Raw genomic sequence first — 27982 nt, 5'->3', positions numbered from 1 at the left:
AGGCAGACACAGACAGACAGACAGGCAGACAGACAGACAGACATGCAGACAGACAGACAGACAGACAGACAGACAGACAGACAGACAGACAGGAAAGCAGACGGACACACGGAGACAGTGTCTGTCACGGACACAAAGACCTTGTCTGTGTCGATGACCTGCAGCCAAAACCCACCCACATCTCTCCCAGGACACTCAGTAAACTATATTTATAAACCCGTACTTAATAACATGGGTTCTCCCGTAGCTCACCTGGTGGAGCAGGTGGAGGAGCACAAGAAGGAGCACCACCTTCCTGAGTGTGATTCCCTTATGAAAAATATGTAAGTAAATGTAAATCACTACAAAATCATGTAAATGAATAGAAATTAATAAAGAAAAATGAAGAGGGACACGCCGTAACCAGGCAACTGTAAATTGAGTACTAATGTATGCGCTTGGAAGCTTCATGATTGGTCATTTAAAAATGACTGCAACACTACTGCAGTGACTCAGAGGAGTAACAGATGTCCAGCAGGTGACTCTGAAGAAGACTGTGAGAGGTCAACAGCTCGGGTCATGGGGAGCACGGCGCGTCCTGGAGATTCTGTCTGACTGCAGAGACGCAACACCGCCCAGGACTGCAGTGCACGTGGAAATTCTTGTGTCAGTAAAATTCTTTCACAGCTAACTGATAGTACAGATTAGTATGACGATGAGGAAGACGTCAGCTCTTCCTTAGCTGTGGAAGGACAGATGTCACGTCAGATGGATGACTGGAGTGAACAAGGCGCAGGTGTGACCAGGAACATCTAACCCTGAATATCTGCCCCATCCATCCCCAAATATTTGCCCCAGCCAGCCCAGAACATCTGCCCCATCCAGTGCTGTAAACAACTATTGTCACTCAGCACACGCAGCTGTAAACAACTACTGTTACATGGCGCACGCTGCTGTAAACAACTATTGTGAAACGGCACACGCTGCTCTAAACAACTACTGTTACACGGCGCACGCTGCTGTAAACAACTAATGTTACACGGCACACGCAGCTGTAAACAACTAATATGACACAGCGCACGCTGCTGTAAACAACTACTTTTACACGGCACACGTTGCTGTAAACAACTATTTTTGCACGGTGCACGCTGCTGTAAACAACTACTGTTACACGGCACACACTGCTGTAAACAACTACTGTTAGATGGCGCATGGCACACGCAGCTGTAAACAACTACTGTTACACGGCACACACTGCTGTAAACAACTACTGTTAGATGGCGCATGGCACACGCAGCTGTAAACAACTACTGTTACACGGCGCACGCTGCTGTAAACAACTACTGTTACACGGCACACGCTGCTGTAAACAACTACTGTTACATGGCGCATGCTGCTGTAAACAACTACTGTTACATGGCACATGCAGCTGTAAACAACTACTCCCACTTTGCTTTCTTTCTCATTTGTTTATATATTTGTTTAGTTGTCTCTCTCAGTGCTGTAGTGTAGTTGTATGTTACTATAATTAGCGTCAGGCTAACATAGCCGCCAGTAAAGAACGTTCAACGCTAACACAGCTAGCGCCGGCCTTTCCCCTGTGTGCTCTAATGCAGACTATAGTGCTGCTATTGTGTGTCGTGACTGCCTGGTGACTGTTTGAGACGAGTGTGGGTCTGAGTTTCCGCACAGCTCACAGAGACATCAGATGCATCTGGTAAACCAGATTATGTCAGCCTCCACCAGCCATCTCCACTGTTTAAAATGACCTCAGTCACCATGTCCAGCTCAGACCTGCCAACAGCAAAACTATTCTGGAGCTGTGTGTGCGTGCGCGTGTGTGCGTGCGCGCGTGTGTGTGTGTGCGTGCATGCGTGTGTGTGTGCGTGCGTGTGTATCCACGTGTGAAACTTTTTTCCACTTTTTCTTCTCATCAGAGATGGAAAGTGATTTTTTAATAGTATTTATTTTCCACAGTAATAGTAGCATCAGCAGACATGAATATGACATCACAATCACAGTCATAAGACGCGATGACTGAGACTGTGATGCTGTAGTGGAGCCTGCTGGGGGCGGAGCCGTCTGGGGGCGGAGCATGTGAGAAGGTCTTGTGATGCCTTAATGGAGCCTGCCGGGGGCAGAGCTGACTGGGGGCGGAGCATGTGAGAAAGTCTTGTGATCCTGTGTGAAAGGAACTTCTCTGAAGGGCAACACACACACACACACACACACACACACATACACCCTCGTGTGATGCTGTGATCATGAACCCAGAGTGCCTCCAAACATTCCACACACACACACACACACACACACACACACACACACCTCGTCATGCTGTCCAAGTGTTGTCATGAGTGTGTGTGACGCTGGCATGACTACAGCAGCGGAGTGTGTTTCTCCAGCACAGGGGAGTCTTGTGATGGCGGTCCAGTGGGATGTCTCTTAAGGCCAATCCTGTTTCAGAGAGCAAAACAGAGAAAAGCTACAGACAGAAAGACAGACAAGCAGACAGACAGGCAGACAGACAGGCACTACCAGCGCGGCCAGGAGGAGGGAGGGGCATCGGGGTGTTGGGGCTGTGGGTGTGTTGATCTGTCAGGAGTGTGAGGCATGTTATATAACAGAGATTGTGCTTACAGAAGCGTCAGGCTGAGATACTGGCTACTGGCTCCGCCCACCTCCATGTCTCACACCAACCATGCCAGCTCTCACAGTGGTGTAGGCCACACACGTGTGTGTGTGTGCATACATGTGCGTGCGTACATGTGCGTGCGTACGTGTGTGTGTGCATGTGTGCATACGTGTGCGTGAGTATATGTGTGTGTGTGTGTGTGTGCGTGTCGGTGTTTGTGTGTCCGTGTGCGCATACGTGTGCGTGCATGCGTGCATATGTGTACGTGTATGTGTGTGTCTCTTTGATCGTGAGTGTGAGTCCCACATGTGTGGCTGTTCAGATGAGAACAGCTACATTGGCCTGCAGCGCTAGTGGAGGTGAAGACACATCATACACAGTCTTCACGCTCCCTTTGAAATCTCTTTACCCAAACACCAAATGCTGCTCCCGTGTGTGTGTGTGTGTGTGTGTGTGTGTGTGTGTGTGTGTGTGTGTGTGTGCGCGTGTGTGCGTGTGTGCGTGTGTGTGTGTGTATATAACTGCACTGAACATGTCTGTGGCAGGTACTCACTCAACCCTTTGTGCCTCACTGATGTCTCTCAAAGTCACTGATGTCTCTCAAACTCTGAGAGGCCATGAAGAGAACAGAGAGAGAGAGAGAGAGAGAGAGAGAGAGAGGAAGATATTTTGTGTGTGTGTTTGTTTGTTTGTTTGTTTGTTTGTTTGTTTGTTTGTTTTCGATCTGTGGACCCGCAGGAAGTGATCGCCCTGCCAGTATCACCCTGTGAAGAATGAGAGAGAGACAGGGAGGGAGAGAGAGAGAGAGAGCGAGAGAGAGAGACAGAGAGAGAGAGAGACAGAGAGAGAGACAGACAGAGAGAGAGAGAGAGAGAGAGACAGAGAGAGAGACAGACAGAGAGAGAGAGGTCCAGTACCTTTAACTGTGTAGCTGTGGACAGAGGGAGAAACCAGCACACCCACACATACTCCACAGCAGCCTCAGAAAAGAATAAGGCAAGATGAGGGTGGAGGTGAGCTTCACATTCATATGCACAGTGTCTACTACTTACATTTGTGTATGATAACTTACACTTGCATACACCCACATGCACATTCATTCACTGGTCTTTTAACACAAAGTTTCACTAAGCTTGTGTGTATGTGTGTGGTCACGTGTGTGTAAAACAATTTTCATGTAAGTAGTAGGTTATTTATGCAAAAATGTTTCATATGTATATGCTAGTGTGTGTGTGTGTGTGTGTGCACGCACTGGTTTCACCCTAAACGGCCCCTCATGCTGCAGGGTCTAAAACAGGCAAGTCACCAAGAACATTATACACTACACACACGGGCACGCCCACATTATAAACTACACACACCTGCACATACACATTGTAAACTACACACACCTGCACACCCGCATTATACACTACACACACCTGTGCACACACATTATACTCACATACTCGCCGCTTGTACACATAGCTCACATATTAACACCATGAAAAACAAACGCACATATATGTTATATAAGCATGTGCCTACACACACACACACACTCTGCTCACCAGGAACACTCATCTCCTGAGGGCCTAGTGTTTTGCCTCTGAAATCCACACACATCCTCCTCCACATCCTTCTGTTTCTCCTGCTCTCTCTTCCTCTCTTCCTCTGTCTCTCATCTCTCTCCGTGTGTTTTAGACATTTAATATGCCATAGAAATAGTTGGATGAAAACACAAACTGTATGCAGTGTTGGCATAACAACAGCTAGTAGAACTGAACAGTGACACCTGTTCTGAAGGCCTACAGGGTGTCCAGCTGGCTTTCTGCCAGTTAGTGGATGCCGCAGAAATCGCAGTTTTGCAGAGGGACCATGCGTGGTTTGCATCTCATAAAAAAGCTCTGTAAATTTTCATAGCCTTGCACGACGCTAGAAATAATTAAATACATAAAACAAAAAGTGTGTCACAGGAAATGACATAACAGAGGATGGATGACAGTGCTCCAGTAATGGCTGCCAGAGAGCACCATCCACTACGTGAGACCGTGAATTCTTTGACAACGACCTCAGCTTGCTGTCCACTTCACAAGAGAGCCATGCTCCTGTCAGCAAAGGCAGTTCTCTGGAATCCAGCTAAAGCGTTGCCATGACAAACCGCAGTGGTGTTTGTTATTGTGCTGGACAACAGGCCAAACAACTGAATCTAGTCGCAAAACACCAGTCACTTTCCTTAAATTCTCCTTCCTTTGCGGCGCTCTGTTGACGTTTCAGAAGCGATCGATGAATTGAGGATGTAATCGGACTGGCGCTGTGCCCCAGCAGGTCAGCGGGTCCATTAGCGAGTGCGTGAGCATCCTGTAAACGGCTACGTGGGCGATTACGGGTGCCTGCGTGGTTTTAACCGCACTGAAGCAAGACTGAACAGGCCCCACAGGACCATGTGTATTTAAGCAATTTCAGTTCAGCCAGTTTGTCTGGCAAAAGTCCAACTCATAACTGACATTCTTTCAAACAATCAGTTATGTTCACCTTGTCAGCTGCAGTTTGATTCTGAGAAGAGCCACTGGTGTTACGGGACTTACTGTACATGTAACGGTGTAACGGTGTAAGCACACAGTAGTTAGTGTTACTACTCTAGTCATACTACTCTAGTAGTAACACAGCATAACTCCTCTAGTAGTTACAGTGTTAAGTGTTACAGTGCTGTGCTCAGTGTCTTCACTGGGGGGGGAGGGGCGACAAAAGCTCGTTACTCAGACTAACCATCAGATTAAAATAACTGGGCTTCACACTGTCAATCCAAACTGCTTTGGTTCAGCTTGCTGTACCCCACACACACACACACACATACTGGGAGCAGGTCAGGAACCGTCCTGTGAGCTCGCTGGGATTAATAAAAAGTAATGTTATTGCTAATGTGAAGGGGAGAGAATTGAAAGTTGAAAGTTCTTTGATGAATGACACAACTCTAGAGAGCAGAGTGGCTCCTGACCCAGCTGTCACGGTAACAGTCTCTCTCTGTTGGGTCTCTTTGTATTTTTCAGACCCTCTCTGGGGCTCTGCTGGTATGTTAGACACTCTTTCGTCTCTTTGGTCACTATCTGTGCCCTCCCTCCTGGTTAACATTCATAAGTTCTTTATTTATTTTTAATTGAAGGTTCTAGAGTGCATGTGTGTATGATGCAGTGTTGACGAGTGCTCGCCTCTGGGCCCCTGCACGCCACAGGCACACCCACCTGTACGACAGGACTGTAGACTTCTTCACAGGGTTAAGGAATCACACAACTACACCATTTTGAAACACTCTTAGCCTTTAAACTGCATGGAGAACCCAAAAACCCATCGCCCAATCCTGGAAAGATGCCATCCACGTGAGCAACATGCCAGCATCAAGCCTTGTGTCTCTGTCCAAAAATCAGAATTCAAATTAGACCCCCAAAGACCCCACAAAACAGTGTGTCCTTTCAAAACAGAACCACCTCCACTCTTCTGAGCAGAACTAGGCCCCTAGTGCACACTGACGCTTGTTCTCTGGGGAGTTCCAGAGAATGCCCATTTCAGAGGTCACGCGATGGGAGTTTACAGACGGTTGCACATGTGGGTCTGAATGAGCAGGTCTTCTTTGGACATTTCATTAGGTTTTTTGTTTTGTTTAGTTAAGTCAGTTCAGTTTTAGTTAAGGCAACGAGATGAAATTCAACAGGTTCATGATTTTATGCATATGTTTATACTTATTCATTTGCTAAATAATATTTTACGAAACTGCCGCGTAACTTTTAACGTGGTCCATGTGTCCCGGAAATGGATTGCCATTGTTCCTTCTGTCTGTCATTGTCTCGCGCTCCAGTGCAGGCTGCCCCACTTTCAGACGCATGTCGTCACAACGCGCCTTTGCTTTAGCAACCACCGTTACTAAGCATGACACTCAATCGCACGCCAGAAGACACGTATTTTGCAACATATAGACACCTACATTTAGGGCAATCAAATCTTTAACAACAGCGATAAAGCACACCTGGGAAGCGTGCGGTGTGACTCTATTAGGCTTCGCTGTGAATCCGCGTGCGCTCCTTGGTTATCTCCCGTAGGTGAATGTGTGTTGGGAACGTGCCCGTTCCAGAGCGCGCGCTGCGCACACATGACATTCAACGTGCCACGGCTTGGGCTGCGCGCGCCGGAATTACTGCCTGGCTCTTGCGATTGGATAAAAGTAGGTCAGCTCGAGCTGCGCCGAGTCCGGCCGCCCCGTTCCCTAACTCACCGCGCTGGCAACGGAGCGAACTCTGATTGGACGGAGCGTGTTAAACGCCCGTCGCGCGTCCAATGGAAAGCAGCAGCGTCCAGACACCTGCGCGTGCAGACACCGAGCTCCGCTGTTACTGAGGCGCACGGGAACACTGGCCGCCGTGGCGTGGGTGATACGGTTACGGGTTTAGTAACACCACCCATGCCACACCAGCAGTCGGGGCAGATATGGCAGCTTGCGCTCCGTTGACCCTACTGGTCAGTGTCCAGTTTCACACTTCTTTCACACGTCCACCGGTGGAGCGCCGGTTTGAAGCCGCGTGTCATCTCTTAATGCAGTTAGACATTAGCACGTTCACTTAAACATCATTTTGATTCGTGCAATTTCAGTTTAAATTCCGGATGACCATTGGATATGTATATATATATACACACACACACATATAAATATACAAACCCCTTAAGTGGAGACGCACAGCGAACTATTGAGCGTGGTAGCTGGCGCGTAGGGTTCCGCCCCCTCTCGCGCTCATTCGCAGGTTTCCCATGCACGAGCCCGGCCTCTCCGCTGACGTCACAGGCGGCGGTCTCCGCACATGGGCTGCGAACCATTTTGGCTTTAGCGCTCCAGCCGCTCCAGCGACGTCGAACCGAGGCAGGGGTGCGCAGGAACGCCGTCCCGCGTGTACGGATATCGCTTCCCGGAGACCGCGCGAAGTCTGCCCGTTCTCCTCGAGGCGTGGTCGCGCTGTCCTGTTTTTGATCACTTTGCTTTCCTGCGAGGGCAGATTTCTCCTTTCATCCGGAGCAATGGAGAAGATGTCTCGAGCGGTAAACCCAACTTTCCTACCTCCGACCCATGGCGTGCTGAAGTCCTTGCTGGAGAACCCGATGAAACTACCGTTCCACCACGACGAAGGTAAACGCACGCGCCGGGGTCCGTCAAGCGCGGGCAACGTTTCACGGGCGCTGCCGACGGTCCCGTACAAGCAGCCTGATGACTGTAATCCCAACGCTGCTTTAATGTAGCGTATGTCAGTGTTACACTTTGGGCTTTTTTCCTGCAATATTTGCTGTTTGGTTTTTTTTGCATAAAACATTGGTCTCTGTGGTCCTTTCATGTAGACGCTTGCTTTATTTACCGAGTCATGAGATTTTATTTTACCGAGTTAAGTTTATGCACAAAACGATTGTCTGTCAAATGTTCTATCAAATTTTTTGCAAAAGTAGAATGCATTTATTGCAGACGTTAATGGCATGGAAAATATATGCAAAAAGCGACCAGATTCATACTCCGATCTCCTGAATGATTTACGGCTGAGAATGCTGGTAATTAACATCGAACCCAGATGTCTGTTGTCAACTTGTTTATTTAAAGTTCCCTGGCTTTTAGCGGTAATTTACTTGATGTTTCCTCTAGAGGGCGCACTCGAGCAAGTGCGTGTGGGAACTAGTGTGTAACTGCGGTTATGATTATTGATCACTGTCACCTGCACGTGTGCGCCATCTGACTCCACTGCAAGTGAAGTCCCATCAGGTGATCTATGTTTGCCATGAGCCCAGCAGCCACTGTAGTCCCTGATGCGCAGGGCTGGCGGGACACAGGCCGTGACGGTCCTGCTCTTCCCCTCACCTCCAGGCTTCGCCAAGGACAAGGAGAAGGAGAAGAAGCTAGATGAGGATGGCGCAGGGACCAACGCGCCCCAGTCCGCCTTCCTGGGCCCCACCCTCTGGGACAAGACCCTGCCCTACGATGGGGACAACTTCCAGCTGGAATACATGGATTTGGAGGAGTTCCTTTCCGAGAACGGCATTCCGGCCAACCCACAGAGTGAGCAGAGCCAGGCTTCCCAGCAGCCCCTGCAGCAGAGCCCGGCTCCGCCCCCCACGCCATCTGTGGTCGACCTCAGTAACCATGCCACCACCTCTGTACACCCGGGTATGGTTACACAGCCCTGCCTACAGAGTCCCAGCAGAGCAGGTACACACACACACACACACACACATATTCACTGTTGGCTGAATTCGATCATTATCTCAGTTTCATCTTCATTATTTGTAAGACAGATTTCCTGGAGGAAGTGTTTGTGTGACAGTGTCTGGATCTGTGGTGTTTGGCATGACATTCCCATGACATTCCCATACCGTTTCTTCAGATGCCTGGGTCACAGGTGCCGCCAGTGCCTAACGTTCGGTGGTTGAGTGCTGCGGTTGTTAAGATCCCATACAATGCTCAAAGCAGCCTGGGCTGTTGTAGGGTTCTTCCTGGTAGGTGTAAAGAGAACCCCTCTGCGCTGATCTGTGGCCTGTTCTAAAACCTGTAGGGCCTGTGTGAGCAGTCATTGGTTATTGTGACTGTTTAAAGGTGGAAGTGGTTGGTTTTTAAGTTGCGCTCATGGAGACGTGGCTGTGAGCTCAGGGCGGGTCCGGAGGGGACCTCGGGAGTCAGTCCATCACCACCGCTCATCTGTCTAAGGATGATACTCTACTAGCGGCACTTGCTAAATTCTCTTTGGTAAATGCTAATTCATTTGTTACCAGACGCTCTGAGTGTGTGTGTGTCCACTTCCTTTAGATCAATATAAAAGTCTCCAGAGGGAGCTAAGCTGTTGGGCAGAGTGCGTGTGTGTGAGCATGTGTGTGTGATTCGTGGCGTGAGTTAGCACATAAGTTAATTCCACAAAGAGGTTCGCCCCAGGTGTGGGGTGTCCATACCCTGTCTCCAATGGCTGTACGTGATGTGTCTCCACGGTTACAGAGCTGAAATAGCCATAAGGGTAGGAGGCTCCCACTCTGCCCAGTGGCATGCAACTGTGAAACCAGCAACAGATAAAAGCTGCCCCACGCCTGATAGCACGCCACCTTATCTGTGCCTGCACACACTCACCTTGTGAACAGAGACATCTGAGGCTAGAGAGTACCGGACCATTCATGGGGTGGGGCCGGGGGCGTGGCAGGGCGGGTGAATTACACTCCCCTGGCTGACTGGAGGACAGACACCTGCTGCTGTTTTTCCTACGTCGATGTGAACATGCTAAGCTCAGTTTGAGATTCACTGAAGTGTGTGTGTGTGTGTGTGTGTGTGTGTTCCTGCGTGCGTGTCCGCGTGCATTTGTTAATTTGTAACTGAAACATGCATATCTAAACACTTGTCTGCTCTGACTAAAGAACTTTTCAGAACCTGAACACAATGACAGTGCACTGTACTGGCGCACACACACACACACACACACACACACACAGCTCCAGACATGCATTTCTACACCGTGTTTTCCAGCTCCGCGGTGGAGAGTGTTTTATAGGTACGTGGTGATGGTTGAGGTGGCGTCGTGTGTGGTAGTCGTTACTTGCGTACAGATGGATGGTGCGAGTTTAGACTGCGCTGGACTCTTCCTGTGGGGCAGGCAGTTGAATCAGAGACTCGGCCATCTCCGATGGGCTTATTTGAACTGGACAATAGTTGGAGTCATGTGGATATCCAAGGAGACATGGGAGATGCAGTGTCTTCATGTGGAGACGTGCACAGGTGTCCTGTCAGCCTGAACAGAGCTGGTACTGGGAGAGCATGAGGGCAGAGGGGTGCTCAGCTCACAGGCCTGAGATGGTCAGGATGGTCAGACCTTACATGGCCTTCCTGTACTATGTGTGTGTGTGTGTGCTTGTGCATACATCTGAGACATGGATTTACTGGTTGACTGTGTGTGTGTGTGTGTGTGTGTGTGTGAGCTTGGGCAACCAATGTGGCTGTTTACATTGTTAAATTTCCTTTTGCACGTGTGTTGTGTGTGAAGGGGAGGCTCAGGTTTATAAGCACATTACAGCTCACGTGAAGTGCAGCCTGTCTGAGCACTCTGAGCTCTGCCATGTGACACACACATGCTGCTGCCGTGTGCAGCTCTGAACAGGGAGGGAGGGAGAGAGGGGGTGGACAAGAGAAGAAGAAGGGAGAGAGAGAGAGATTAAGGGAGAGGAAGAGCAATAGAAAGAGGAAGAGTGAGAGATTGAGACAAACAGAGAGGGAGAAGGAGGAGCCGTGGGCAGGGGAAGCTCATGCCGTGACAAGTCTGCTCTCTCTCTCTCTCTCTCTCTCTCTCTGAATGGCTGGGGCACAGTTTGTACTCTGTGAATCACATTGCGGGACTTCTGTTCTAGTCACATGCGGACAGGGTTGTGGACTTGAACTTTCTCATCAGGAAAGCCGCCTGTGCGTGCGAGCGGAGTGTAATGTGCACGCTTGGACGATGCTTTTGCATACGGGTGTGCATAACTACAAACACACATGCAGCCAGTACAACGCCCACTCACAGAAAACACCATTGTTGAGGAGTACTGTGCGTGCGTACGTGCGTGTATGTGAAGACAGTAACAAAGTGAGTCGGGAGGGAGGGTTTGCAGTGTGTTTTAGTGTCACAGATAACAGTTGGTACTCCAGATAACACCAGCAGAACAGAGCGCCACCCGTCAGACTCAGTTACAGCCCCAACACACACACTGCACCCACTACACTCATACGTCTTCACACACTACATACACACTGCACCCACTACACACACTCACACGTCTTCTCACGCACTACACACACACTGCGCACACTCACACGTCTTCTCACACACTCTCTCCATTTGCTCCTGACTGAGAAGTTGTGCATGTGTTAATTGGGGTGCTAGTTTGCATGTATGTGCGTGTGTTTGTGTGAGAGAGGGCGAGTGTGTGTGTGTGTGTGTGTGTGTGTGTGTGTCACTCCAGGACAGGACTGCCCCATGCTGGAAAGGGGAGGGAGCTTTCACTTTTGGGAAAGATCGGAATGTTCTACTCACACACACGGAACGAGGAAGGAGGCAGACAGAGAGGCGGACACACACACACACACACACACAGTCACACACGCACTCTTAAACATGAATGCACATAGTATGGAAGTGTTCTGTTCTGATTGTAAATCCTGTTCCTGTCCTGAGCCTGTAAATCCAGCGTTCCGTCTGAGCTGTTTGTGTCCTCTGGTCTTTTGGGAATCCCGCTGTTCTGGGTTCAGCTGCTGCTGTGTTTTCCTTCTGCGTGAGCCTCCGTGTCGCAGTCTAGTGGCCCAGTAGTGCTACATCATCAACTAACCCCACTTCCTGTTCTTACCCTTGCGATTGTGCTATCTGTCCACACATTGGTGTCTGTGTGTGTGTTGTATGACTGGTCTGTTGTTTGACTGTAGTTCAATAAATCTGTAGTTACTCTTGTACCCTGACAGTACACTTCTCTACTGTAACTGGACTGTTGTCTGACAGTAGCTAAATAAAGCAGGAGAAGAGATGAGGGAGAGGGGAGGGAGGGAGGAAGAGAGAGAGGGAGGAGGGAGAGATGGAGGGAGGGAGGAAGGAGAGAGGGAGAGAGGAGAGGGAGGGAGGGAGGGAGAGAGAGGGGGAGAGGAGGAGGGAGGAAGAGAGAGGGAGGAGGGAGAGATGGAGGAGGGAGGAAGAGAGATGGGGAGGGAGGGGGAGAGGGGGAGGAGGGAGGAGGAGAGAAGGAGGGGAGAGGGAGGGAGGGAGGAAGAGAGAGAGGGGGAGGAGGGAGAGAAGGAGGGGGAGGAAGGGAGAGAGGGAGAGGAGAGTGAGAGGGAGGGATGAGAGAGAGGAGGGAGAGGAGAGGGAGGGATGAGAGAGAGGAGGGGGAGGAGAGGGGAGGGAGAGAGATGGAGTAGAGAGATGGAGGGAGTGGAGGGGGAGGAGGAGAGATGGAGGGAGGAGAAGAGAGGGAGAGAGGGAAGAGAGAGGAGAGGGGGAGGAGTAGAGAGATGTATGGAGGAGGAAGAGAGGGAGGGAGAGAGGGAGGGAGGAAGAGAGAGAGGGAGGAGGGAGAGATGGAGGAGGGAGGAAGAGAGAGGGGAGGAGGAGAGAAGGAGGGGGAGGAAGGGAGAGAGGGAGAGGAGAGGGAGGGATGAGAGAGAGGAGGGGGAGAGAGGGAGGGATGAGAGAGAGGGAGGGGGAGGAGAGGGGAGGGAGGAGGGAGAGATGGAGGAGGGAGAGAGGGGGAGGGAAGGGAGAGGGAGAGAGAGAGGGAGGGAGGAGAGAGAGGAGGAGAGGGAGAGGGAGGATGAGAGAGAGGAGGGAGAGGAGAGGAGGGATGAGAGAGAGGAGGGGAGGAGAGGGGAGGTAGAGAAGGGAGGGGGAGGAAGGGAGAGAGGGAGGAGAGGAGAGGGAGGGATGAGAGAGAGGGAAGAGAGAGGGGAGGGAGAGAGGGAGGGAGGGAGAGAGTGGAGAGGAGGTGGGAGAGGGAGGGGAGGAAGGTGGGTAGAGGGAGAGGAGGGAGACGAGAGAGAGGAGGAGAGGGACGAGAGAGGAGAGGGAGGGAGAGAGGGAGGGAGGGAGGGAAGAGATGGAGGAGGAGGGAGGGAGGGGAGTGGAAGGGAGAGAGGGAGAGGAGAGGGAGGGATGAGAGAGAGGAGGGAGAGGGGAGAGAGGAGGGAGAGAAGGAGGGGGAGGAAGGGAGAGAGGGAGAAAGAGAGAGAGAGGGAGGGATGAGAGAGAGTGAGGTGGGAGGAGGAGGGGAGGGAGAGAGGTGGAGGGAGGAGAGATGGAGGAGGGAGAGGGAGGGGGAGGAAGTGAGAGAGGGAGAGGAGAGGGAGGAAGGAGAGAGGAGGAGAGCAGAGAGGAGAGGGAGGGATGAGAGAGAGGAGATAGGGAGTGGAGAGAGGAGGGAGGAGGAGAGATGGAGGAGGGAGAGGAGCAGGGAGTAATGGAGAGAGTGGAGAGAGGAGGAGGGATGAGAGAGAGAGTGGAGAGGGGAGGGAGGGGAGAGGATGGGAGGAGGATAAGAGAGGAGGAGAGGGGAGGAGGAGGAGACGGAGGAGCAAAGAGAGAGGAGGAGGAGATGGAGGAGGAGGGAGAGAAGGAGGGGAGGAAAATGGTACAGGAGGAGAGGTAGGGAGGGGACGAGAGAGAGAGGAGGATGGGAGAGGAGGAGGCGGAGGAGAGGTTTGATGAGGATAGTGATGTGATGGGGGCTGGGAGAGAGTGAGACAGAGAGAGCAGGATGAGAGAGTACGAGGAGAAGATATATATATATATAATTTAGAGACATGAGAGGAGATGAGGGATTTATATAGAGAGGTGATGAGATGGGAGGACAGAGAATGAGGTATAAGGAGAGAGGGAGAGGAGATGAGAGGAGGATGAGAGAGATGTGGATGAGAGGATGAGAGTTTATATTTACATATTTATTTTATATATATATATATACTATATATATTATTTATATATTTATTTACTATTAATATTATATATTTATTATTATTTGTTTACATATCTTATTTATTTTTTGTTGTTTTTTTGCTGCCTACATTGTTTATTATTATATAATTTATATATATTATTTATATATTATTTATACTTATTTATTTTACTAAAGAGTTATTTGTTATTTACTATTTACACTTATTTAATATTATATTACTATTTTACACTATTGTTTTATTACATAAAATGGCATTTTTCTTAATATTATATTATTATTTTAATTATTAATATTATTTATTATTATTTTTTATTTACATACACATGTATATACTTATTTATTTTTTATTGTTTTATTTTTACTGCTCTATTACATACACATTACTTTAATTATTACATTATTTTGCACTATTATTTTTGCTGTTTTTACTTAATTTTCATTAATTACTATTTTACAACATATTACTTTTTGGGGGGAGGAGGGAGATGGAGGAGGAAGAGAGAGAGAGAGGGAGGGAGAGATGGAGGGAGGGAGGAAGAGGGAGGGAGAGATGGAGGAGGGGAGAGGGAGGGGGAGGAAGTGGGAGAGGAGAGGAGAGGGAGGGATGAGAGAGAGGAGGGAGAGGGGGAGGAGGGAGAGATGGAGGGAGGAGGGAAGAGAGGGAGGGAGAGGGGGAGGAGGGAGAGATGGGAGGGAGGAAGAGAGAGAGGGAGGAGGGAGAGAGATGGAGGGAGGGAGGGAGAGAAGGAGGGGGGAGGAAGTGGGAGAGAGAGAGGAGAGGGAGGGATGAGAGAGAGGAGGGAGTGAGAGGGGGAGGGAGAGAGGGAGGGAGGGAGAGATGGAGGAGGGGAGAGGGAGGGGAGGAAGGGGAGAGAGAGGGAGAGGAGGAGGGAGGGATGAGAGAGAGGGAGGGATGAGAGGGAGAGGGGGAGGAGGAGAGATGGAGGGAGGGAGGAAGAGAGGGAGGGAGAGGGGGAGGAGGGAGAGATGGAGGAGGAAGAGAGAGAGGGAGGGAGGGAGATGGAGGGAGGGAGGAAGAGAGAGGGGAGGAGGGAGAGAAGGAGGGGGAGGAAGGGAGAGAGGGAGAGGAGAGGGAGGGATGAGAGAGAGGAGGGAGGAGAGGGAGGGAGAGAGGAGGGAGGGAGAGATGGAGGGGAGAGGGAGGGGGAGTGAAGGGAGAGGGAGGGAGAGAGAGAGGGATGAGAGAGAGGAGGGGGAGGAGAGGGAGGGAGAGAGGGAGGAGGAGAGATGGAGGGAGAGGGAGGGGAGGAAGGGAGAGAGGAGAGGAGAGGGAGGGAGTGAGAGAGAGGAGGGATGAGAGAGAGAGGAGGGAGAGGTAGAGGGAGGGATGAGAGAGGAGGGGGAGGAGAGGGAGGGAGAGAAGGAGGGGAGGCGGGAGAGAGGAGAGAGAGGAGAGGGAGGGGATGGAAGGGAGAGGGAGGAGAGGAGGGATGAGAGAGAGGAGGGAGAGGAGAGGGAGGGATGAGAGAGAGGAGAGGGAGGGAGAGAGGAGGAGGGAGGGAGAGATGGAGGAGGGAAGAGAGAGGGAGGAGGGAGAGAAGGAGGGGAGGAAGGGAGAGGGAGAGGAGAGGGAGGGATGAGAGTAGAGGAGGGGGATGGGAGAGGGAGGGAGAGAGGAGGAGTGGAGAGATGAGATGAGAGGAGGACAAGTGAGAGAGGGAGAGGAGAGGGAGGGACGAGAGAGAGGAGGAGGAGGAGGGAGGGAGAGAGGAGGGAGGGGGAGAGATGGAGGAGGGAGAGGGAGGGGAGGAAGGGAGAGAGGGAGAGGAGAGGGAGGGATGAGAGAGAGTGAGGATGAGAGAGAGGAGGGAGAGGAGAGGAGGGATGAGAGAGAGGAGGGGAGGAGAGGGAGGGAGAGAAGGAGGGGAGGAAGGGAGAGAGGAGAGGAGAGGAGAGAGGGAGGAAGGGTAGAGAGGGAGAGGAGAGGGAGTAATGGAGAGAGAGGAGGGAGAGAGAGGAGGTATGAGAGAGGAGGAGGGAGGGAGAGAGGCGGAGGAGGGAGGGAGAGGATGGAGGAGGAGAGGAGGGGATGCATGGAGAGAGGAGAGAGAGGAGGATGAGAGAGAGGAGGAGAGGGAGAGAGAGATGGAGGGAGGGATGAAGAGAGGGATAGAGGTAGAGGAGGGAGAGATGGAGGAGAAGAGAGAGAGAGATGGAGAGATGAGGAGGAGGGAGACAAGATGGATAGCCGTGGGAGAGAGGAGAGGCAGAGGAGACGAGAGAGATGAGGGGAGAGAGAGTGAGAGAGGATATGAGTATATTTATTTATATATATACACGATATAGAGACATATATGGATAATTATATATATATACTAGAGGGAGAGGAGGAGGAGAGATGGAGGAGGAGGAAGAGAGAGTATGAGGGGACATGGAGAGATGGAGGATGGAAGAGACAGGAGGATGAGGAGATGGAGGGAGGGATGAAGAGAGAGGAGGAGGAGAGTAAATGAGGATAAATTTATATATTTTACATATTTATGACGAGAGAGAGATGCATTATTATTTATATTTGATATTTTATATATTTATTTATTTATGATGATGAAGTGAGAGAGGAGCATGAGAGGATGACTATATATATTATTTGTTATATATTTTATATATATACATCTTATTATTTATTTATGCAACAATAGTTGGAAACATATATATGACATATATATTTAATTATATATATTTATATATTATTATTTAATTATATATATATACTATATTGTTATAAATGCATACGTTTATATATATTATATATATTTAATTATATATTATTACTATATTTACAAAGTATATATATCATTATTATATATTATTTTATATATATATTTATATATATTTATATAGAGGAGTGGAGGAGGAGAGGAGGGATGAGAGGGGAGGAGAGGAGGAGAGTGGAGGGGAGGAAGTGGGAGAGAGGGAGAGGAGAGGAGGGATGAGAGAGAGGAGGGGGAGTGAGAGGGAGGGAGAGAGGGAGGGAGGGAGAGATGGAGGAGGGGAGAGAGGGAGGGGAGGGAAGGGAGAGAGGTGAGAGGAGAGGAGGGATGAGAGAGAGGAGGGATGAGAGAGGAGGGAGAGGAGAGGGAGGGATGAGAGAGAGAGGAGGGAGGAGAGGGGAGGGAGAGAAGGAGGGGAGGAAGGAGAGAGGAGGAGTGAGAGGAGAGGGAGGGAGAGGAGAGGGAGGGATGAGAGAGAGGAGGGGGAGGAGAGGGAGGGAGAGAGGGAGGAGGGAGATACTTGGAGGAGGGAGAGGGAGGGGAGGAAGGGAGAGAGGGAGAGAGAGGGATGAGAGAGAGTGGAGGGATGAGAGAGAGGAGGAGAGGAGAGGGAGGATGAGAGAGGAGGGGGAGGAGAGGGAGGGAGAGAAGGAGGAGGGGCGGGAGAGAGGGAGAGAGAGGAGAGTGGGAGGATAGAGAGAGGAGGGGAGGAGAGGGGGATGGGAGAGAGGAGGAGAGATGGAGGAGGGGAGAGGGAGGGGGAGGAAGGGAGAGAGGTGGGAGAGGAGAGGAGAGGGAGGGATGAGAGAGAGGAGGGAGAGGAGAGGGAGGGAGCGAGGAGGAGGATGAGAGGGAGGAGAGAGGGAGGGTGGAGGAGGAGGCAGAGATGGAGGAGGAGAGAGGGAGGAGGAAGTGGAGAGAGGAGAGGAGAGGGAGGGATGAGAGAGAGGATGGAGAGGGGGAGGAGGAGAGATGGAGGGAGTGGAGAGGAGATGAGGGGAGGAAGTGGGAGAGAGGGAGGAGAGAGAGGAGAGGGATGGGAATGAGAGAGGGAGGGAGGAGGAGAGGAGGAGAGGAGGGAGAGGAGGGAGAGGAGAGGAAGGGATGAGAGGAGGGATGAGAGGAGGGAGAGAGAGGAGGAGGAGGAGGAGAGATGGAGGAGGGAGAGGAGGGGATGGCTGATGAGAGAGAGAGAGAGGGATGAGAGAGAGAGTGAGAGGGGAGAGGGAGAGATGATGGGAGAGTATATAAGAGGGGGAGAAGGAGAGTATATATATTATATATACTATATATATATTATATTATACTATATATATATTATATATATTTTACATATTGAGGAGGGAGAGGGAGGGGAGGAAGGGAGAGAGGGAGAGGGAGAGGAGAGTGGGAGGGATGAGAGAGGAGGGAGAGAGGGGAGGGAGAGAGTGGGGAGGGAGAGATGGAGGAGGGAGAGGAGGGAGGAAGGGAGAGGAGAGGGAGATGAGAGAGAGGAGGGAGAGGGGAGGAGGGAGAGAGTGGGAGGGAGGGAGGAGAGAAGGAGGGGGAGGAAGTGGGAGAGAGGGAGAGGAGGAGAGGGAGGGATGAGAGAGAGGGAGGGAGGGAGGAGAGGGAGTGAGAGGGGAGGGAGGGAGACGGAGGAGGGAGAGGGAGGGAGGAAGGGAGAGAGGGAGAGGAGAGAGAGGGAGGGAGCCGAGAGAGGAGGGAGGAGAGGGAGGGAGAGAGGGAGGGAGACGGAGGAGGGAGGAGGGAGGAGAAGGGAGAGAGGGAGAGGAGAGGAGAGGGAGGGAGTTGAGAGAGAGAGGAGGGAGAGGAGAGGAGGGATGAGAGGGAGGAGAGAGGAGGTGGGAGGGAGGGAGATGGAGGAGGGGAGAGGGAGGGGGAGAAGTGAGAGAGAGGAGAGAGAGGAGGGAGAGGGAGGAGGGAGAGATGGAGGGAGGGAGGAGAGAAGGGAGGGGAGGAAGTGGGAGAGAGGGAGAGGAGGAGGAGGAGGAGGGATGAGAGAGAGAGGGGAGGGAGGGAGTGGAGAGGGGGAGGGAGAGGGAGGGAGAGAGGGAGGAGAGGGAGGGAGGGAGAGATGGAGGAGGGAGAGGGAGGGGGAGGGTGGGGGGAGAGAGGGAGAGGAGAGGAGAGGGATGAGAGAGAGGGAGGAGAGGGGGAGGGAGAGAGGAGGAGGAGATGCAGGAGGGGAGAGGGAGGGGAGGAAGGGAGAGGGAGAGGAGAGGGAGGGAGGAGAGAGAGGAGGGAGAGGGGAGGGAGGGGAGAGATGGAGGGAGGGAGGGAGAGAAGGAGGGGGAGGAAGGGAGAGAGTAGAGAGGAGAGGAGAGGGAGGGATGAGAGAGAGGAGGGAGGGAGGAGAGGGGAGGGAGAGGGGAGGGAGGGAGAGATGGAGGAGGGGGGAGAGGGGGAGGGGCAAGGGAGAGAGGGAGAGGAGAGGAGAGGAGTAGATGAGAGGAGGAGGAGAGGAGGGAGAGAGGAGGAGATGGAGGAGGGAGAGGGAGGGGGAGAAGGGAGAGAGGGAGAGAGAGAGAGGAGGGATGAGAGAGAGGAGGAGAGAGAGGGAGGGATGAGAGGGAGGGAGAGAGGGAGGAGTGGAGGAGAGAGAGGAGGGAGAGGGAGGAGTGAAGGGAGGGAGGAGAGAGGGAGGGATGAGAGAGAGAGAGGGAGGAGGGAGAGGAGGGAGACAGGGAGGAGGGAGGGATGACAGAAGGAGGGGGAGGCTTAGAGATGGGAGAGAGAGGGAGGGAGGGAGGGATGAGGGAGAGAGGGAGGAGGGAGGAGAGGGAGGAGGGAGGGAGGGGTGGGGAGGGAGGAGGAGAGAGGGAGGAGGGGGAGAGGGAGGGGGAGGAAGGGTGAGAGGGAGAGGGGAGAGGGGGAGAGGGGAGGAAGGGAGAGAGGGAGGAGGAGAGGGAGAGGGAGGGATGAGAGAGAGGAGGGAGAGGAGAGGGGAGGGATGAGAGAGAGGAGAGGGAGGGAGAGAGGAGGAGGAGGGAGAGGAGGGATGGAGAGGAAAGAGGAGAGGGAGGAGAGAGGGAGAGATGGAGGAGGGAGAGGGAGGGGGAGGAAGTGGGAGAGGCGGGAGAGGAGAGGAGAGGGAGGATGAGAGAGATAGAGGAGAGGAGAGTGGGAGGGATGAGAGGGAGGGAGAGAGGGAGGAGGGAGGGAGAGATGGAGGAGGGAGGGAGGGGGAGGAAGTGGGAGAGAGAGGAGAGGGAGGGATGAGAGAGAGGAGGAGAGGGGAGAGAGAGATGGAGAGAGGAGAGAAGGGAGGGGGAGGAGGGAAGTGGAGAGAGGGAGAGGAGAGGAGAGGAGGGATGAGAGAGAGAGGGAGTAGGAGGAGGAGAGGGAGAGAGGGAGGGAGGTTGGAGAGGGAGGGAGGAGGAGGAGAGGATGAGTGGAGGGATGAGAGGAGAGGAGGAGGAGGGAGGAGAGAGGGAGGAGAGACAGAGTATATGACAGGGGATGAAGTGGGAGAGAGGGAGAGGAGAGAGAGGAGGGATGAGAGAGAGTGGCGAGAGAGGGAGGGATGAGAGGGCGGGAGAGAGGAGGGAGGGAGGAGAGAGATGGGAGGAGGAGAGGAGGGGATGGCTGTAGGAGGAGAGGAGAGGGAGGACAGAGAGAGAGAGGGAGAGGGGAGAGGGAGAGATGGAGGAGGGGAGGGAGAGAAGGAGGATGGGGCCGAGAGAGGAGAGGAGAGGAGAGGAGGGATGAGAGAGAGAGGGAGAGAGGGAGGGAGAGGAGGAGGAGAGGAGTGGAGAGAGATGATGAGGAGAGGTGATGTGATGAAAGGGATATATAGACATATATATACATATATACATATATATATATATTTATATATATAAATGGAGAGAGGAGAAAGAGAGAGAGGGAGGATGAGAGAGAGGAGGGAGAGAGGGAGGGGGATGAGAGGGAGAGGGAGGGAGAGATGGAGGAGGGGAGGAGGGGGAGGGAGAAGGGAGAGAGGGAGAGAGAGGAGAGGGAGGGACGGAGAGAGAGGAGGGAGAGGGAGAGGGAGGGATGAGAGAGAGGAGAGGAGTGAGAGAGGAGGGAGAGAGGGAGGGATGGGAGGGAGGAGAGGGGAGGGAGAGGGGAGGGAGGAGGGAGGAGGGAGGGAGGGAGATGGAGGAGGGAGAGGGAGGGAGTGGAAGGGAGAGAGGGAGAGAGGAGAGGGAGGGATGAGAGAGGAGGGGAGGAGAGGGGAGTGGAAAGAGAGGAGGAGAGGGAGGGGAGGAAGTGGGAGAGAGGGAGAGAGAGGGAGAGGGAGGACGAGAGAGGAGGGAGAGGAGAGGGAGTGGACGAGAGGAGTGGAGGAGAGAGATGGAGGAGGGGAGAGGGAGGGGAAGATAGCGGGGAGAGAGGGAGAGGAGAGGAGAGGGAGGGATGAGAGAGAGGAGGGAGAGAGAGAGAGGGATGAGAGAGGGAGGAGAGGGAGGAGAGAGGATGGAGAGGGAGAGGGAGGGCTGGAGAGAGAGGGAGTAGAGAGGGAGGGAGGTGGAGGGAAAGGGAGATGGAGGAGGGGAGGAAGGGAGAGAGGGAGAGGAGAGGGAGGGATGAGAGAGAGGAGGGAGGAGAGGGAGGGATGAGAGAGGGAGAGGGGGAGGGAGAGAGGAGGGAGAGAGAGGAGGGATGAGAGAGAGGAGAGGGAGGAGAGAGAGGGAGAAGGGGGAGAGAGGGGAGAGGAGAGGAGAGGGAGGGATGAGAGAGGAGGAGGGAGAGGAGAGGGAGGGAAGGAGAGAGGAGGGGGGAGGATGGAGGGGGGAGGGAGAGATGGAGGGAGGGAGGGAAGGAGGGGGAGGAAGTGGAGGGAGAGGGAGAGGGAGGGAGGAGGGAGAGGGAGGGATGAGAGAGAGGAGGGGGAGGAGAGGGGAGGAGGGAGGGAGGGATGAGAGAGAGGAGGGAGAGGAGAGGGAGGGATGAGAGAGAGGAGAGGGGAGGGAGAGAGGAGGGAGAGGAGAGGGAGGGATGAGAGAGAGGAGAGGGGAGGGAGAGGGGAGGGGGAGGAATGGGAGAGAGGGAGAGGGAGAGGAGAGGGAGGGATGAGAGAGAGGAGGGAGAGGGAGGGGAGGGATGAGAGAGAGGAGGGGAGGGATGGAGGGGGAGGGGAGATGGAGGGAGGGAGGGAAGGGAGGGGGAGGAAGTGGGAGAGAGGGAGAGGGAGAGGGAGGGATGAGAGAGAGGAGGGGGAGGAGAGGGGAGGAGGGAGGGAGGGAGAGAGAGAGGGAGAGGGAGGGAGAGAGAGGGAGGAGGGGAGAGAGGAGGGAGGGAGGAAGAGAGAGGGGGAGGAGGGAGAGAAGGAGGGGGAGGGTGGGGGTGAGGGGAGAGGAGAGGGAGAGGAGAGGGAGGGAGGGAGGGAGAGGAGGAGGAGAGAGGAGGAGGAGGGGATGTGGAGGGTGGGAGAGGGGAGAGGGGGGTGAGTGAGGGTAGCTTTGTCAAGAGTCGGATGCCATATCGACTGGGCAGATCCTCACCCCAGGTTCCACCCTCAGTCCAGGGAACAGGAAATGATCTCGTGAGGAGAGAATGTTCTCCAGCTTAAAATAAGGCTTCAGTTTGGGAGAGACTGTTTGTGTTTACCACACACACTCTCTCTATCTCTCTCTCTCACACACACAGAGTTTAACTAGCACACAGCAGTTGCAACTTCAATATTTTGTTTAGGAACAAACATATGTCCACGTATGTGCACACACAGACGCACACGTATGTGTGCACACAACAGACACGCACACACACAGCACACACCCAGATGAACAGATGTACTGTGGGAACACTGGTCATTTGATAATCACACACCAGTACATGTAGCTGAAAACCCAGTGCACCATTACTAAAGTGGGGACCCGCCCAACATGCTACCATGATATCCCATCCTCGCTCAAATGTGTACCACTTCCTGTCAACACACTCAACTTGTTTACCTGTGCTCTCTTCTCTTCTCTCTCTCGCTCTCTCACACACACACACACACACACACACACACACACACACACACACACACAGCTTGTCTTGTGCTGAAAGGCTTTAATACAGGAGTTTTAATTAGGCTGTATGATCCCTTTTTAATGAAGTACGCATGCGCACATATGCACACAGACACACAGGCACACACGAGTGAAAGGGATGGGAGGGCACTCTCCAGCTGTGTGCATGTGTGTGCATGTGCATGCATGCTTGTGCACACTTGTGCTTGTTTGCAGACCTACTGTGCACGTGTATACACACTGCCCTGGTCATGTTGAATATTTAATGAGCGACCATTTTATGGAACCATATGCCACCTGGTGGTCATCATGTGCAATTGCACAATCCTTTAATCCTCCTTTGCAATAGTTGGAGTGGGTTTGATTTTTTAATCAGGGCAAAAGGAGACGTTATGGCCCCCGTGGGATTTTACTGTAAAATGAACATGTTATTGGTGTTATGTATTTTCATTTGATTTATTTTGACATTTAAAATTAATTAATCATCTAATAAAAAAGTTAATTTATAAAAGAAGAGGCCGGCCTGGAGTCAGTGTTACCCCTCAGTGTTACCCCTCATCACTAATTAATGGGGCACATGTCAACAAAGCCTCTGGTTTTATGGTGCTACTGTAATGCCCTTCCTTGTTCTCTATATATCTTCCTTGTTTAAATATTCCGAGGTCACATTGTATTTCCTTTGCTGCCCCCCCAGTTCTGCCATCAACTCGGAACACGCCCAGTCCCATTGACCCAGAGTCCATCCAGGTTCCGGTCAGCTACGAGCCAGACCCGGCCGACTTGGCGCTGTCCAGCGTGCCGGGCCAGGAGATGTTCGACCCGCGAAAGCGCAAGTTCACTGCGGAGGAGCTGAAACCACAACCCATGATCAAGAAGGCTCGCAAAGTCTTCATCCCGGACGACATGAAGGTGAGTGACCCTCCTCTTCCTCCTCGGGATGGGCACGCCACTGCTCCCCATGGGACTGTGTGTGTGTGTGTCCAGTGGTGGTGCGTGGGTGGGTGGGATCTCTGAGCCACTCGCATGGTTCAGGCAGTGACCACAGCACAGGCAGCCACTCGCATCCACACTCTCTCTCCTCCCTCCCTCTCTCCCTCTCTCTCTCTCTCTTTCTCTCTCTGGCAGGATGATAAGTACTGGGCACGCCGCAGGAAGAACAACGTGGCGGCCAAGCGTTCCCGAGACGCACGGCGTCTGAAGGAGAACCAGATTGCCATCCGCGCCTCCTTCTTGGAGAAGGAGAACGCCGCCCTCCGGCTGGAGGTGGCCGACTTGCGCAAGGAACTGGGGCGCTGCAAGAACGTCCTGGCCAAATACGAGGCGCGGCACGGGACCCTGTGAATGGCCCCCCCACACCCCAAACCACACCCCTCAAAGCCATGCCTCCCGGGAGAGCCACGCCCCCACCCTCCCCCAAAGCTCCCCCAGGAGTCGTGCCCCGGGGCCTAGCTGTACTAAGGACTTGTGTGCCTGTGCACCAGGCCTCCTCCTGCTCTTTACCAATCCCAGTCTGAATCCTCATACTGATGTTTTTACTCTAGCTTTGTTACTTCCTGTCTGGTCCGTGGTCCCACTGGGGTGCGTGTCGGGCTTTGGAGACGTAGTTCTCTGTCCTTTTTGTTTGAGGGTTATTGCGTGTTCCTTTTTTTTTTTTTTTATTCCTGTGATGCTTTATGCTACCTTAATGCTAACACAACTCTCTCTCTGCTCAACTCTTTCTGGTAGAGACTGGTCAGTTTGGCTCTCTTGCTCCAGTCGGTTAGTTCGGTCCAGTGGAGGTGAAGCAGTTTTAATGCTACAGGTGTGTTTAGTGTTGTGTTTTAGTTGGATTGTGAACCCTCTCATGTCCAAACTCATCACCTCTTTCTTTCTTTCTCTCTCTGTCACGGTCTGATGTCCACGTGGTGTAAATAACACCTACCAATAGCTCAATCACGCCTCTCTCTGTCTTCTACCTGATCTCAGCCTCTCAGTCTTCACCATCGTCATCATCACAGAGCAATAACTTTTAAAGCACGTACTGGGTATGTGAGGATCTGGCGCCCTCTCGTCTCTCGTCCGTTCCCTTTGCTGCGTCTGGTTAATCCCTGTGGGAGCACACACACAGTCAATGAGGCAGGTGGATGTTTTTTGTTCAGTGGTCGGTTTGTGTGTGGGAGGGGGGACAGTGGTAGATTTTAGAGATGGGGGGGCTGAGGGGCTAGGAGGGATGTGTCCCCTCAATAATTCCTGCTCACACTACTCTTATTATGTGTTAGCTTGGGTGGTGTGAGTGGTGTGTCTGTGTGTGTCCCCCCCAGAGCTGAGATGAACCCTACATCCCTGGTCTGTCCACCCACACGTTAAACCTAGTTGCCATATTGTTTGGGTGGAACCAGATTTAAACCAGGCAGCAGGGCACCTGTGCTAGTCCTGATATGTCTCTCTCTCTCTCTTTCTCTCTCTGCTAACAACCTGCACTAAAGCGTCTTTCACAATCTTATCTGGTGCAATGTTTTTACCTTCATTATTAGAATCTGCCTGATCTATTTATGGATTTTTTTTAATGGAAAAAAAAATATTTTGGAAATATTCAACCATGAATTACTATAAATCTTATTAGAACTGTTGATGATCTCATTTTCTGTGTCGATGGAGTTTCCTGCTTTCTTCTCTTGGATTTCTCGGCATGGTTCCTGCTTCAGAACAAGCCCAGGCCCTGTACATGACCCTTTTATGATGTGTTTGGGGGTAGTGTTTGTTATTTCTTCTCCTAACATACATTGAGGATGGCAGCGTTTGTTTGTTTTGAACTCTTCACCTGCAGATCAGTGGTCCTGTTGTAAATTAAGCCTGACGACCCCCCCCCCCTCCGATGGCTGTTTGTATATTCTGAATGTATAAGGTGTGTGTTGGTGTGTTTTTTTTTTTTTTTTAACTGCGCCAGTAAGATGGTATTGTCTGTAATACTACGTTTAACTCAGTTTGTTTACGACAGACCAAAACGTGCAGCACACAGGAAAAAAAATTATATTGGTTAAACAGAGATGTAATGTTTATAAGAATCTGCTCTAGATCCAAGCTGTTCCTTTTGTATGGTATTTTTATTATACTGGCTACGTATTTACAAGGCACAAGAAATTCAGGATGGTAGACCTACTAGAGACTAAACAGAATATATAAAAGTATATATATAATATAAACTCTATATCTATTACTCAGAGTTAAGTGAGATAGTGTTTTGCTAAGTTATGACACATACATGATATATTTGTGAGTTCTGTAACGATTGAAGTGAGCTAGGAGTTGTATTAAACTTCTAAAAGTGCGTCTGCTAATCCAGGGTCTCCCTCTCCACTGTGTTTGAGTGCGGGGGACTTGTTCTGCTAATTCAGGGTCTCCATGGTCATCAGGCCCTGGAGGCTCTGAGATCTGCCATGGGTTTTCCTTCCTCTCGGCCCAGGTGGGACTCATGCACGGCCCAGTCCTGAGAGTCCTACACCCGCCCTCCACGTGCCGAGGTTCCTGATCCGGCCCCGGCCCAGAACTGTGACGCATTTGGGCATTAAAAGTGACACTCCTCCTCTCTTCCTGTACGGACATAGTCTTTCATGGATAGGATTTTTTCCAAGTGCCCTCATCTTATAAAGATACAAAGACATGCATACAAAGACACCCATTTTCTCATCTCGCTTAACATCTTCCCATGGAGTACAAGAGGTGCAGTTCCCAACGTCACCACCAGGTGTCAGGATAATGCTGGCAGACCCTCACTTGTGACCACACTGAAGTGTGGTTCTAATGACTTAGTTTGCACTGTAGCCTAGTGATTCCATGCTCTTGTTTGAATGATGCAGTGTCTTTCCCTCTCACCCCTCGACTCTCGTCAGAGAGTGCTGGGATATCGTTCATTCTGAGTGGGCAGGATTTCTGCGTCGCACACGCGGTGGGTGTCTGAAGGCGTACCTCTTAGTTCAGGCCAAAGTTAAGCTGTGCACAACTTTAGATTTGAGGTTTTTTTCATTCTGTCTGGAATTAGCAGGGCAGAGTAGCCATTTTGTGGCATGTTTTATTCCCTTTTATTATTTTTTTTTTTCATCTTATACTGTCATTTCCTGTAATTTTGTTGTTGGTATTTGTTTTGTTGAACTTTGGACTGACTGGGATGACTGAACTATATGTAAAGGAGTATGTGTCCAAGCTATCTGTGTATAGTCTGTACAAAATAAAAATAAAGCCAGGAAGAAGCCACTATGAGCTTCTGAAAGTCCCCCCTGTAGTTAATTACCAGCTCCTCGTCCCCAGGAATTGTGGGTGGTTGACATCTGTGTCCTTGGCTTGGAGATTAGCGTGGACGTGACTAGCGTTCTCTCAGGATAGGAATGCCGGTATGATCTCCGGAAGTAGACTAGCGGTTTGAGCTCAGCTGGGCTACCTCACTCACAAACGGAGGCAACGTCTACAAGCCTGAGTCTGTCAGTGCCTTGAACAACATGGGCTGTTCCAGTCAGTCATCCCATCTCATTCCCTCTCATTCTGCACACAGGTTCAGACCTAGACCTACCCCCTCCTTACAGATTTTAGGGGACTCAGACATGTTGAATAAAACGACAGCGTTCTTGTCCAGTTAAGGGACGGCCGGGAATGCTGACAGCATGATGTCAACACAGGGCCACAGTGCTGGTGGAGAAATTGGACCGTATAATTTTTACTAAAATCATTGCTGTAGGCTTGGTACCTCTGTACTGATGGCAACACCAAACGACTTTTAGAGGAGAGCAGGCGACTGATTTCGAGGTGTGTTTTAATCTTCTGTGTTTGAAGCAGAAGTCTGACGTCTTTTTTTGCTCTTGTCTGCGGCCTCCTCCTGATGTCTCACTGTAACTTCAGTGTCTAATAAACTCAGTCTCTCTCACGCTGTCCCTTGTTCCTGCAGTGTCACCCAATGACATTAGATGTTCAGTTGCTTAGTTTTGCATGTTTCTAAGTGGAAGGTTTAACAAAACACCAATACAGCTAATCATGCTAATCAAAGGAGAGTGCTGGTTGGCTGAACTCACCTGGCTACCTGAATCCTGTTGCACTGGAAAGTTTGGACAAGAACCGCATGTTTACCAGAAATATACCAGAAGTGTCCTCCCATCTGATCTGCTGAAAAGTATGCTGAATTGCATCACACTTCAAAGAACAGACATGGGCTCAACAGTAAATGCCCAGGAGAG

General features: G+C 51.6%; 1 protein-coding gene and 1 long non-coding RNA gene across 2 annotated transcripts; one reads left to right on the top strand and one right to left on the bottom strand.

The window, feature by feature from the left end:
- Positions 1-1524: 1524 nt before the first annotated feature.
- On the bottom strand, positions 1525-7393 carry LOC145658638 (uncharacterized). The gene is made up of 3 exons (XR_014124310.1): positions 7302-7393; positions 2308-2436; positions 1525-2179 (listed from the first exon to the last, which is right to left on the bottom strand). It is a non-coding gene; the product is annotated as an uncharacterized LOC145658638 (long non-coding RNA).
- On the top strand, positions 7345-27675 carry hlfa (HLF transcription factor, PAR bZIP family member a). Its single transcript, XM_027031847.3, has 4 exons — positions 7345-7763; positions 8484-8825; positions 23476-23690; positions 23907-27675. The coding sequence occupies exons 1-4, from the start codon at positions 7391-7393 to the stop codon at positions 24120-24122; spliced, it is 1146 nt and encodes a 381-aa protein (XP_026887648.2). The 5' UTR covers positions 7345-7390; the 3' UTR covers positions 24123-27675.
- The last annotated feature ends 307 nt before the right edge of the window (positions 27676-27982 follow it).

This window comes from Electrophorus electricus, chromosome 6, assembly GCF_041902795.1.
Source record: "Electrophorus electricus isolate QZ-2024a chromosome 6, ASM4190279v1, whole genome shotgun sequence".
Lineage (NCBI taxonomy): Eukaryota > Metazoa > Chordata > Actinopteri > Gymnotiformes > Gymnotidae > Electrophorus > Electrophorus electricus.
This window is presented reverse-complemented; position numbering and strand designations above follow the sequence as displayed.